This window comes from Phyllobates terribilis, unplaced genomic scaffold (genome assembly GCF_046119375.1).
Source record: "Phyllobates terribilis strain yellow unplaced genomic scaffold, ASM4611937v1 Scaffold_13__5_contigs__length_258822181, whole genome shotgun sequence".
NCBI lineage: Eukaryota > Metazoa > Chordata > Amphibia > Anura > Dendrobatidae > Phyllobates > Phyllobates terribilis.
The window spans coordinates 143,099,280-143,113,126 of record NW_027362773.1 but is presented as its reverse complement, the minus strand read 5'-3'; the positions used below and the strand labels follow the sequence as shown (position 1 = coordinate 143,113,126).

Genomic DNA, 13,847 nt, shown 5'->3' with positions numbered 1-13,847 from the left:
TTCATTTTTCAGTCAAAGGAGCTGAGTGACAGCCCATTTTTTGCAGGGTGAGACAACGTTTTTATTGATACCATTTTAGGATAGATGTGACTTTTTGATCTCTTGTCCCAGCATTTTTTTATGGAATTTCAGCAACTAAAAAAATGTAATTTTGGCGTTCATTATTATTTTTTTTGTTTATATTGCTTGCTGCTTGCTTATTTTTATATTTTGATAGATCAGACTTTTCTGAACTCGGTGATACCACATATGTGTATTTTTTCTATTTTTTTAACCTCTTAATTTTTAATGGGAGAAAAAGGGTTGATTTAAACTTTTCTGTTTTTTTAAACTTTTCATTGTATTTGTTAGTCCCCTTAGGGCAGAGGTCCCCAACCGCCGGTCCGCAGACCAGGACCGGGCCGTTGGGGTTTTTCAGCCGGTCCGCGGCGCCGCTGACAGCTAGCTCCGCGGCCCTGCGCCTGGTCAGAGCTCGCTCTGTGTGGATTTATAATGTTTTCTGCCATAGCCGTGACAGCTCGCAGCTCCCGGCAGAGAACATTATGCAGGACGGGGTGGGGCGTCGGGCGGGTCTTAGTGACGCGGCCCTCCTGCACAGCATGGTACCTGTTGTACGTCACGGGGCGGGTCTTAGTGACGCGGCCCTCCTGCACAGCATGGTGTGTTCCTGACGGGGTGGGGCGGCAGGCTCTCCTCACTGACACGCCCCCGGCAGAACATGTTATGTGGGGCGTGCTGGGGCAGCAGACTGGCTTCAGTGACGCGGCTCCCGGTACCGGTGTTCAGTGTGTAGCGCTGCTAAGCAGCAGCGCTGTATACACTGACGCTCAATGTACAATGCTGCTACTTAGCAGCGCTGTACACCGAGGTCCCGCCAGCATCCTCCCCATACAGCTCCACCCCTCCATAACCCCACCCCCATATGACCAAAGCCCCGCCCCCACCCCCACCGGGCCGTGGAAAACTGGTCTTGCTTAAAGCCGGTCCCTGGTGCAAAAAAGGTTGGGGACCTCTGCTCTAGGGGACTTGAAGCTGCGATAGTCTGAACTCATGTGCTATATACAGCGATGCAACAGCATCGCCCTTTATAGCAGAAATCACAGTTCCCTTTGAAGCCCAGCCACAGGCTGGGTTTTAAAGGAGCTCTGTAATGACAAGCACGGAGGTCTTCAACAGACCCCCGGTTGTTATAGCAACCCATCGACGACCTGCGATCATGTCATGGGCGTGCCGATTGACGAGCCCCCATGCCGGCGAGTGTAAAATGCCCTTGCCGCTCCGCTCCACCCGCGATTGTTAGAGGTAGGTCCTGGCTGTAACACACAGCTATCAACTGTCGGGTATGGGTGCGAACTCACCCCGTACATGTATGCCGCATGTCGTGAAGGGGTTAATACATTATTATTATACTTATAAACTGTATTATATGTAATATGTTTTTTAGTGTAATATTCCAGTACCTCTCAAGTCTGGTCAACACCGAAAATTTCTCTTGTAGGATTTTTCTTGTAGCTTTCCAGACACCGGTGTTAATATGACTCTTCTATGAATATAACTTACATTTTTCATATAGTGCGGTAATATAAGTTCATATTTCACTGTAAACCAGATTTGCTGGTGATATGAGTCATCCCGCTTTCCAGTTGTGCTTCTAGTGATTTCTGCCCTTAGGAAAAACTTTCAAAATGTGTCTAGAGTGTAAGTGATATCACTGGCCGGCCCCGAGTCTAACACCGGTGACCTCACTACTAATCACTTGTCGTGGAATGTAAGATCACACAGTATATAGCTGGATGCCTGATGTATGTATAATGTGCATTAGATATGTACTTGATAGAAGGTAGCGCTCTCCTGCACTTTGATGATAATCTTCAGACTATGAGGAAACTGACATCATCAGAAGACCACAGACTGCAGCTCACCTAGGATCATGTCTGATGCTTACGGGAGTGACCCTAAAAGTGCATTCACACTAACCGATTTTCAGGAACCAAAGGTTTGTAAGAGCGCTCATTTACGATAATCATGCAGTGTAAAGAGGCTGCTGATCACCCAAAGAATGAGCAAAATGTTCGTTGGGTGAAATTATTTTTACGCATGCATAAAAACAATCGTTCTCGGCATGTTTCCAATCCGCAGTTGTTTAGCGACGCAGGTCGTCCATTGTAAACAAGTCCTAACAGCACAATGGGTGCTTATGGTGGACAGATGTCTAGGCATTCATCCTAACCGTGCCCACTGCCTGCTGCATACACCCAGAGCATTACTATAAGCAATTTTTCAGGCTGTATAGACACTTGCCATTACATTACTCTAACTGATCATACAGGTGATGGACTATTCCAGGGATAAGACATTAGATTAGGATGGGAAAACCCCTATAAAATAAAATTGACTTTGTCCTTAAAGTGGAACTTCCACTGGATTTTTTAATTTAAACAGAGCAGCTCATCCATTTTTTACTGTTTCATTCATTCTGGAACAGTTTTTCTTTTTCTTCTGTGCCCCTCCGTTACAAAGTTATGCCCCTGGTAATAATGTTGCAAATATTCCCTTCCTCCAATTGAGCATACACAACAGAGCTTTTGTGTGGGCGTGGCTTTGTTTTGATTGGCCAGCATCAGGGAACACAAACAAACTGCCGCAGAGAAGTTCTGTTCTATATGCTTAGTTGGAGGTAGGGAATATTTGCATCATTATTACCAGGGCGCATAACTTTGGAACAGAGGGGCTCAGAAGTAAAATAAAAACTGTTCCAAAATCAGTGCGGCTCCAGCAATTGAAGGAGGTATTATTATTATTATTTTTTATTATAGCGCCATTTATTCCATGGCGCTTTACATGTGAAAAAGGGGTGTACATGCATAAACTATTTAAAAGATCTTTAACAACTCCTCGACTGACGACTGATACAGAAGGAGCGAGGACCCTGCCTGCGAGGGCTCACAATCTACAAGGGATAGGTGAGGATACAGTAGGTGAGGGTAGAGCTGGTCGTGCAGCTGTATGGTGGAGCGGTGGTTACTGCAGGTTGTAGGCTTGTCGGAAGAGGTGGGTCTTCAGGTTCCTTTTGAAGGTTTCCATGGTAGGCGAGAGTCTGATGTTTTAGGGTAGATGGTTCCAGAGTACGGGGGATGCACAGGAGAAATCTTGTATGCGATTGTGGGAAGAGGAGATAAGAGGGGAGTAGAGGAGGAGATCTTGTGAGGATCGGAGGTTGCGTGCAGGTAAGTACCGGGAGACTAGGTCAGAGATATAAGGAGGAGACAGGTTGTGGATGGCTTTGTATGCCAGGGTTAGAGTTTTCAACTGGAGTCTCTGGATAATGGGGAGCCAGTGAAGGGATTGACAGAGGGGAGAAACCGGGGAATAGCGGGGGGACAGGTGGATTAGTCAGGCAGCAGAGTTTAGGATAGATTGGAGGGGTGCGAGAGTGTTGGATGGGAGGCCACAGAGCAGGAGGTTGCAATAGTCGAGCCGGGAGATGATGAGGGCGTGCGCTATTGTTTTTGCAGATTCGTGGTTGAGGAATGTGCGGATCCGGGAGATATTTTTGAGTTGGAGTCGGCAGGAAGTAGAAAGGGCTTCGATATGTGGTTTGAAGGAGAGATCAGAGACCAGGGTTACCCCGAAGCAGGGAGCTTGAGGGACTGGGGAGAGTGGACAGCCATTGACGTTGATAGATAGGTCGGGTGGAGGGGATGAATGAGATGGTGGAAAGACGATGAATCCTGTTTTATCCATGTTAAGTCTTAGAAATCTGTCAGAGAAGAAGGATGAGGTAGCGGACAGACATTGTGGGATTTTGGTTAGTAGGGAGGAGATATTGGGTCCAGAGAGGTAGATCTGTGTGTCGTCAGCATAGAGGTGGTACTGAAAGCCATGAGACTCTATGAGTTGTCCCAGGCCAAAGGTGTAGATGGAGAAGAGCAGGGGTCCTAGGACTGAACCTTGGGGGACACCGACAGATAGGGGGTGAGATGAGGAGGTGGTGTGTGAGTGGGAGACATTGAATGTCCTGTCTGTTAAGTATGAGGAGATCCAAGATAGGGCCAAGTCTTTGATGCCAAGAGATGAGAGAATCTGTAGTAAGAGGGAATGGTCCACTTTGTCGAAGGCAGATGACCGGTCTAGGAGGAGGAGGACAGAGTAATATCGCTTGGATTTGGCGGTTAGTAGGTCGTTGGTGACTTTAGTCAGGGCAGTTTCAGTAGAATGGTGTGGTCAGAAGCCAGGTTGGAGGCGGTCAAAGAGAGAGCAGGAGGAGAGGTGGGAAGACAGTTCAGAATGGACATGTTGTTCCAGTAGTTTTGAGGTGTAAGAGAGAAGTGAAATGGGGCGATAGCAAGTCGGAGAGGATGGGTCAAGGGAGGGCTTTTTCAGGGTGGGTGTGATTGAGACATGTTTGAACCATGAGGGGAAGACAACCAGTTGTTAGTGACAGGTTGAAAAGGTGGGTTAGTGTTGGGATGAAGACTGTGGTAAGGTTGGGTATGAGATGGGACGGGATTGGGTCAAGTTCACAGGTGGTGAGGTATTCAGTATAAATTTAAAAAATCCAATGAAATGTCCTAAGAAGTTGAAGCAGAACTCCAACTTTCACATTTTAAGAGAACTCCCTAAATTCTGCAAAACTGATCATAGCGCACTTATGAGAGATGCATTTTGACAAGTGACTGTAGATTCCAATATCATAATGTATTTTTTTTTCCAAAAGAGGGGAAAAAATCTCACAAGGAAAAGGTTAGATTTTTCTAAAAAGAAAGTAGCTTTCCAATTCCAAATATTTTAGAATCAAAATAATTTATGGGATCATAACCTGTAATAAGATTACATATAAGACATCCAGCTCTCCTGGAAACTCGTTTAGTAAATTGGTGTCTTTTTTCAGGAGTTGCGTTCTCAGACTGAGAAAAAAAATCTGATTTAATTTTAATCTGTGTCTGGAACATTGAATTACTTATTAGTTTGTTAGTCTATAAATATGTGATGTTGTACTTATATTCTCTGAATTGTACATAGCTATGGAATATGTTGGCGCTATAAAAAATAAAAATGATTATTATTCCATAGAGCTTTGATATAACTTTAGGAATTGAAATTGATGGATGAAATGCGTGGGATCTCTCATCCTTTGCTATGGAGAAAAATGTTACCAAAGAGTATTTATGAAGGAGAACAATAGCATAAATACATAACAATGGAGACAGATGTGGGATGTTGTGGAGATTGCATTCCTGCCAGGAGAGAGAAAAACCCAGAGAATTTGCTGTAAAGCGACATAAAAGAGACAATGCTGAGCTGAGAAAATGAGAATCCTCCACAGTCTGAGCAATGGCCAAGTATCTTGGAAAATACAGTTGCTGTGATACTTGGACTCCCCCTGAGAGTGTCTGAGGGGGAGATACAGAGACATATTGTCACCCCCTCCTCCCCTTCCCCAAACACAGGGGCAGGGAGGGTCCTGCTTCCTCTTACCTCATATCATCTCCCCCTGACTTCCCAACACAAGAGGAGGGGGAGAGAAAGGGAGAGCAAAGCCTGGAAAACAAAAGGAGGGAAGGCAGCTGCTCAAACTTCCTGAGAAAGGAAGAGAAGAACGCAGGACTAGAGAGGAGACAAGTCACACTGAGAAGAAGGGGCTGGAGAACAATGAAAAAGATAGTCTCCTAAACTGATAAGAGTGGTATTGATCATACAGGGGCTGAGAGTGGGAAGGTGTGGAGTGGGAGGGCTGTCACAGAGCTCTGGATACAAAGGAGACGCAGGAGAAGATCATTAGGATCCCTCACACTGAGCCACGATGTCCACATCACTCCTGAGAAGAGACTCCAGCAAGAAGAACCTACAGAATCTACTGAAGTGAGTACACCTGGCCACAGAGGTGACTATTCATCTGATGATAGGACCAATGATGAGGGCTGCAAATGATATTTGTGACATCTATGGTGCCAATCCAGTCTACAAATGTATCATCTATGGTGCCAATGTAGTCAATAATATCATCTATAGTGCCAGTCTAGTCTATTAATATATCATATATGGTGCCAATCTAATATATCAATATATAATCTATGGTGCCAATGTAATCCATAAATGTATCATCTATGGTGCCAATGTAGTCTATAAAGGTATCATCTATGGTGCCAACTCAGGCTATAATATCATCTATGGTGCCAATCTAGTCTATAAATGTATCATCTATGGTGCCAATGTAGTCTATAAATATATCATCTATGGTGCCAATGTAGTCTATAAATGTATAATCTATGGTGCCAATGTAGTCTATAAATGTATCATCTATGGTACCAATCTAGTCTATAAATGTATCATCTATGGTACCAATGTAGCCTATATAAGTATCATCTATGGTGCCAACCCAATCTAAAATATCATCTATGGTTCCAATCTAGTCTGTAAATGTATCATCTATGGTGCCGATTTAGTCAATAATATCATCTATGGTGGCAATTGAGTCTATAAATATATCAACTATGGTACCTATCCAGTCTATAAATGTATCATCTATTGTACAAATCCCTTCTAAAAATGTATCTATGAAACCAGTCCAGCCTATAAATGTATCTATTGTGCCATTCAGTCTATAATTATATCATCTATGGTACCACTCTATTATCATCTATTGTATTGTATTGTCCATGATACCTTTCTGGTCTATAAAAGCATCATCTTTGGTACCTATCCAGCCTACAATTGTTTCATATACGGAATCTTTGGATTATGTATCGAATCGATGTGTCAGTGTTTCGATTGATTGTTAATGATAATTGTACAGTTGTTATGTAAACACGTTGTGAAATCAACAGGATTCACAATTATTTGGAAAGGATTCTGTGTTTATCAAAAGGAATATCAGATTCATCCGGTTATTTATCATATAAACCAAGAACCACGGAGAAGTGTAGCCAAATAGAAATTCTAATGGGCTGATGGAAGACGTTTCAGGTGAAGAATAGGACAATGCCCCTCTGAGCGACATAGCACTGCTGTGCAGTGTGCAATTGTATTTAATGAAGTGTTTGCAGTCCATTCACAGCAGGGGTAGAATGAATGAGTAGAGAAGGAATTTACTTGTGAGCTTGGGAAACAACGTGTTGTTGAAGATAATGAGGAAATACAAGAGCGGAGGAAGGAAGAATACAAGTGTGGGGACGTGGGGAGGATGTACAGGAATTTAAGGTAGTGGTCAAGTGTCAAGGTCTGCACATATATGAGGTGCATAGATTAATACATTTGGCACAAAAGATCAGGTTTTCATAGTGGGGGGGTGTATTATAATAGTGTGGGGGCAATGTGACAGATGATGGTCAGGCTTCTAGCAGTCAATCAGTACCAGGAGTGGATTTGGTCACTATGTGGTGGTAATATGTGGTCTGGTCATGGTGTGATGGTATTTGTCCCTTGCATGTGGTATTATTTGGTCGCTGTGTGCTGGTAATATGTGGTCTGGTAATGGTGTGACGTTATTTGTCCCTTGTATGTGGTATTATTTGGTCACTATGTGGTGGTAATATGTAGTCTGGTCATGGTGTGACGGTATTTTTCATGATCATATTTTATCATCATGTGTTCTGGAATATTTCAGTGGCAGTAATGTCTGGCAGCATGTCTTGATTGCCTGGATTGCTGAGAAGAGATGGAGTGACGCTGTAGGACTGTTTAGACAGCCATAATCTCTTTGTCAACCCTGTGAGATATCAATGATAAATGTTTTGGAAACATTCCAGTGATCCGCTCACCGCCAGTAATAAAGTGCTAGGCTGAGTGTACATGGAGCCATGAACTCGGAAATCCAATGGGTATCCACATAATTTATTTAATGGATATCAAGGTAAGCTTGATAATCTTACGTCTCGCCAAGGGACAAATGTTCCCAGTCATTTATCTTCCGTTCGCAATTTATACTCTACAATTATAGCAATCTTTCTCATCAAACAGGAGAAAAATGTTAAGCATGTCAGCTGATAATTAGATACAATATTATCTATGATTATAATAGACATGTAGCCGTTATCACTATTAATAAATGATATGTATATACCTAATCTTGCACCTTCACATGATACTAGAGCTACTTGGCCGTAGTATCTGGTTGTGAGAACATACATGCAAAGATATTTCCTATAATGCTTTTCTTATGGACAATGTTTGTCTTTGGCACAAATAACGGAATTTTCCTTTGTCCCATGTGAATGATAGTAAACTTGATTACAATGATTACTAATGACAAGTAATTCATTGCACTTATTCATTGTCAACCTGACCACCTTGGGTCACCAGGGAAATGATGGTGTTGTCCTACCCCCTATCAATAGTTAACTAATTTCTGTCCTCTTTTAAACGTTGTTGCTTCCGTCATAACAGTCAGTTCATTGTCTGACCTCATTGGAACATTGGAACCTTAGGTCCATGGAGGTATCCTCTGGTGCGCCAATTCAACAATTTGCTTATTACAAATCAGCATTAAAGCCTATTATGTGGTGGCTGCTATTGTGGAAATCTAACACTATTGTGGTAAATAATGGGCACAGATGGTTTTGTGTAGGGCCAGACTGGCCATCTGACAATTCTGGCAAATGCCAGATGGGCCAGTCTGGCAGTGGAACACACCAATTCACAACACTTTTAACAGTATCGAAGAAGAGAGCCATCAGCTCCCTGCTCCGCTCTTTACTTATGTAGGCCGCAGGCAGCTTCCACCCTGTGGCCTGCAAGAAGCCAGTGCCACACACAGGACGTCAGGTGGCAGTGTGGCACAGTGACATCACTTCATCGTGACACCTGCTCTGACCAGCAGTCTACAGTGGAGGACTGAATCATCACTCAACATGGGAGTGGGGTGAGGCAACTATTAGTTTATTTTTTATCCTTTGGCAGGTACAAGGGATGCACTATAAGAGGGGTAGTATTAATAGGAGATACAAATGGGGGTAATTTTTAAAAGGAAGCAAAATGGGGGGAGATCAATATTAAAAGGACGCACAGTTGGGGGTCATTATTAAAAAGTGTCACAATCCGTGCATTATTATAAGAAGGCACAAGGGAACAATATTGTTATTTTAAAGAGGCATGTACTATAGGAGTGTTATTATTACTACCATAAGGGGGGACATTATTTCTACTGGGGGCTGTAAAACTACAAGAAGGCACAGGAGGACATTATTACTATAAGATGGCATGGGGGCTATATTACTGAGGAGGCACAGAGAGGGCACTATTACTGTCTAGAGCACTGGTTATACCACTATATGGTCATGGCAGCTTGGACCAAAGGTGAATGACTACAATCAGCCTTCAAAGGCCAGGGCTGACTTTCAGTTCCAGTTCAGCCTTAGTTATGAGCTAACACTTCCCTTTGGGCTATCTCTTTATTCAGGCCCCTATACTCCTCCCCTTGAGAAAGGAAAGCGACTGTCTATTTACGTGAAACGCGCGTCGGGGGCTAGTGGGGGTTCATCCCCACACAGTTTTTGTTCCTGTACAACGTCCACCTGAGTAAAAATGCTTTGATATTTCTTTAAATTGTCACTGGACACACTACAATATAGCATTTGAAATTATGTCTTAAGCACTACTTCCTTTGTGGATGGTTTGCCTGCACATTTCCCAGTATATATTTACTAAAGATCTAGCCAACAGGTCGACTGGCACCTTACATTTTCTTGCACTTTACTGAGCAATATTGCTCAAATAATTGTGGAAGCTGGCAAACCCTGTATGGCTGGTATTCATTTTCACCTGGCCTGTTCTTAAATGGTGTTACCACATGAGACTTTTTGTATTGTATTTAATAAAATTATTTTCTGAATATAACATATACTCCTTTTCCTCCTTTTTTGTTTATATAGCTTTTGGAGTGGTATCTTCTTATGGGTTGCAGCATCCATTTGTGATGCTGCGGACCCATAATTATGTTACGAATAGGTTTTCAGTTCCCTATACCCATTGGCTGAACCAGCCAGCTGTCTTATGAGTTTTGTGGCCCATACTCATAAGACAGGGGAAAGAGAAGCATCGGGCAGTTGAAATTTCAACATCCGATCCTTTTATATTCAGGAGATAATTCGCCCCCCCAGAGGTGTTATACTCTTTCCCTGTCGAAAACACATGAATTCTCACCCAAGCCGAGCACTCGTGTGCATGATGGAGCCTCTAGAGATTACTGCCTGCCAACCAAATGTTCATCTGACTGCTATCTCATATGTATAGTCAGTGAAGGCATAGCCTGCCCTGGCCACCATTAATCCTTGCCCACCACGCTCCACTCAGGACCATCCTATGTTCCTTTCAAATCCATTACAAAGACTTTGACAACTTTTTTGCGTCTCGTGGAAGTGGTGACCTACTGGTAAGAATCCATCATCAGAAACAATAATCTGTTAATCTGCCTGATATAAAATTAAGTAGTGAGGATTGTAATGACATACAGATGTAGCATTTCTCCGAATATTTTAATTTTCAAGAAATTGCTCTTTTTTTCCACTTTGTTAATTCTATCAGTAATCTATGGAACAGTGATATCTATAGTAGTGCCAAATGACCAGCTTCTGTATCTCACCCCCCCCCCCAGCTTTGCTCCATGTACGCAGTACATGAACTATGAATCCTATGGTCCCGTTAGAGACCTATGTCATGCTAGCGGAGGCATGAGATCAGTATGGGGGCGTATTATAAGCCACCCCTGATGTTACTGTCAGAGGTCAGCAGGATGCAGAAGCGTGTGAAGACGTATGTGTACAATGCCAGAACTTGTGCATTCCTGGGAGTGGATAGGGTGGGGTATGGACACATCTAATGTCACTGCTGTCTGCCTGCCAATCTTAATTCCCTATTTCCACACCTATACTTGGGATCTTAAGGTTAAAAATTTAGAGAGGAGGCAGATTTGGGATTTTTAGCTGCAACTCCAATTCCACATAAAGTTGGGGCGCTGCGTATAATGTAAAGAAATCCAGAATGCAATGATTTGGAAATCTCTTATTTTATTCACAACGGAACATAGAACACAGATCAGGAAGTGAAAATTGGATATTTTTCAGTTTAATTTGAAAAAAAACAAACTAATTTATAAATTGATGGCAGTAACACATCTCCAAAAAAAGTTGGGACAGAGTTAATAAAAGGCTGGAAATGTAAGTGGGACTTGTGTAAATCAGCCACAGGGTCAATTTTCAAATAAGTAAAAATGCCTATGTATAAAAAGAACATGTTAGAGAGGCAGAGTCTCTCAGAAGCAAGGATGATCAGGGGTTCACCAATCTGTGAACAACTGCATTAATCAACATGATGTTGGTACTGACGTCCCGATGATAGAGCAGAGTGGAAGAGAAGGAGCTGCTCTGTCAACGTGATGTCACAGGAAGTAGAAGAACAATCCAAGACCAATCTCACCCCAGAGAGACCGTTGCATGGCAGAACAGGCAAAAAGTTAGCCCCAGATAACCCCTTTAATTAATAGGTAGTTTTCTGATAGCTTCCCTTTCAGGAATAAATCAACAGAATCCTCTGGAGTCCAAAGTAGTTTCCCCACGATATACAGTACAGGCCAGAAGTTTGGACACACCTTCTCATTTAAAGATTTTTCTGTATTTTCATGACTTTGAAAATTGTGCATTCACACTGAAGGCATCAAAACTATGAATTAACACATATGGAATTATATACTCAACAAAAAAGTGTGAAACAACTGAAAATATGTCTTATATTCTAGGTTCTTCAAAGTAGCCACCTTTTGCTTTGATGACTGCTTTGCACACTCTTGGCATTCTCTTGATGAGCTTCAAGAGGTAGTCACCGGAAATGGTCTTCCAACAATCTTGAAGGAGTTCCCAGAGATGCTTAGCACTTGTTGGCCCTTTTGCCTTGACTCTGCGGTCCAGCTCACCCCAAACCATCTCGATTGGGTTCAGGTCTGGTGACTGTGGAGGCCAGGTCATCTGGTGTAGCACCCCATCACTCTCCTTCTTGGTCAAATAGCCCTTACACAGCCTGGAGGTGTGTTTGGGGTCTTTGTCCTGTTGAAAAATAAATGATGGTCCAACTAAACGCAAACCGGATGGAATAACATAACGCTGCAAGATGCTGTGGTAGCCATGCTGGTTCAGTATGCCTTCAATTTTGAATAAATCCCCAGCAGTGTCACCAGCAAAGCACCCCCACACCATCACACCTCCTCCTCCATGCTTCACGGTGGAAACTGGGCATGTAGAGTCCATCCGTTCACCTTTTCTGCATCGCGGTTGGAACAAAAGAGCTCAAATTTGGACTTATCAGACCAAAGCACAGATTTCCACTGGTCTAATGTCCATTCCTTGTGTTCTTTAGCCCAAACAAGTCTCTTCTGCTTGTTGCCTGTCCTTAGCAGTGGTTTCCTAGCAGCTATTTTACCATGAAGGCCTGCTGCACAAAGTCTCCTCTTAACAGTTGTTGAAGAGATGTGTCTGCTGCTAGAACTCTGTGTGGCATTGACCTGGTCTCTAATCTGAGCTGCTGTTAACCTGCGATTTCTGAGGCTGGTGACTCGGATAAACTTATCCTCAGAAGCAGAGGTCACTCTTGGTCTTCTTTTCCTGGGGCGGTCCTCATGTGAGCCAGTTTCTTTGTAGCGCTTGATGGTTTTTGCAACTGCAGTTGGGGACACTTTCAAAGTTTAACCAATTTTTCGGACTGACTGACCTTCATTTCTTAAAGTAATGATGGCCACTCGTTTTTCTTTACTTAGCTGCTTTTTTCTTGCCATAATACAAATTCTAACAATCTATTCAGTAGGACTATCAGCTGCGTATCCACCTGACTTCTGCACAACACAACTGATGGTCCCAACCCCATTTATAAGGCAAGAATTCCCACTTAGTAAACCTGACAGGGCACACCTGTGAAGTGTAAACCATCTCCGGTGACTACCTCTTGAAGCTCAATATAAGACATATTTTCAGTTGTATCACACTTTTTTTGTTAAGTATATAATTCCACATGAGTTAATTCATAGTTTTGATGCCTTCAGTGTGAATGTACAATTTTCATAGTCATGAAAATACAGAAAAATCTTTAAATGAGAAGGTGTGTCCAAACTTTTGGTCTGTACTGTATATATGTCTAGTTATTGTATCAATAGTGGTTTTGAAATGTACAAGAAGTCCACTTGGCAATTTTTGGACTATTTACGATTGTGTTTTGTTCTTTATGATACAGGCTGACCACTCAATGGAGTGTGGAAGATGAAGAGGAGGCTGCAAGGGAACGGCGCAGAAGAGACAGGCAGCAGCAGGACGAGCTGGGCAGTGAGGGGCAGTCTCCAGAGGATGGAAATGAAGAGGCCTGCACTGCATCAGATGAACAGTAAGTTTTCTTCTGTTGTCTGTTTTAACTGAAATTTAAATTTTCAGCCGCATAAAAAATGAAATCTTTATGGTTCATACAGAAATCTTAGTCTCGCTCCAAGGAACATCCTCAGAATCCTGCTTTGAAAAATTGCTTTAGGCCAATTTTTCAAATGTCCAACGAACTATTTACATTAGAGGGAGTCTGTCACCACCAAAATTACAATCAAACTCCCTGAACATTTATATAGGGGACCTAGTCCCTATTTACATCATACTATGTATAGTTTAACTTAATATTTTATTAAGAATCAACTATTACTTGATATGCAAATGAAGGTGACTTGCCCCCTGGGCCGTGGGGCACTCGGATCCGGGCAATAGGGGACGATGGGAGTAGTAGTGGTAACCCGGTTCCGTGGCTCAGGGTGGTCAGACCAGTGGTAGTCCGTTATGTGCTATTGATTATGTCCGACTACGCCACCCGTGGATTGCGGTTGTTAGGAA

At 42.8% G+C, this 13,847-nt stretch overlaps 1 protein-coding gene across 2 annotated transcripts in view; it reads left to right on the top strand.

The window, feature by feature from the left end:
- Window positions 1-13,847, top strand: part of LSP1 (lymphocyte specific protein 1) — a 116,959-nt gene that overhangs the window by 74,295 nt on the left and 28,817 nt on the right. The window contains exons 1-2 of one of the 2 annotated variants that reach the window (XM_073658752.1): window positions 5,479-5,862; window positions 13,213-13,359. In XM_073658752.1, coding sequence (XP_073514853.1) covers window positions 5,804-5,862; window positions 13,213-13,359 — 206 coding nt within the window. In that variant the 5' untranslated portion in view covers window positions 5,479-5,803. Of the gene's footprint in view, window positions 1-5,478; window positions 5,863-13,212; window positions 13,360-13,847 lie in introns of those variants that run through there. The other variant, XM_073658751.1, reaches the window with a different exon arrangement.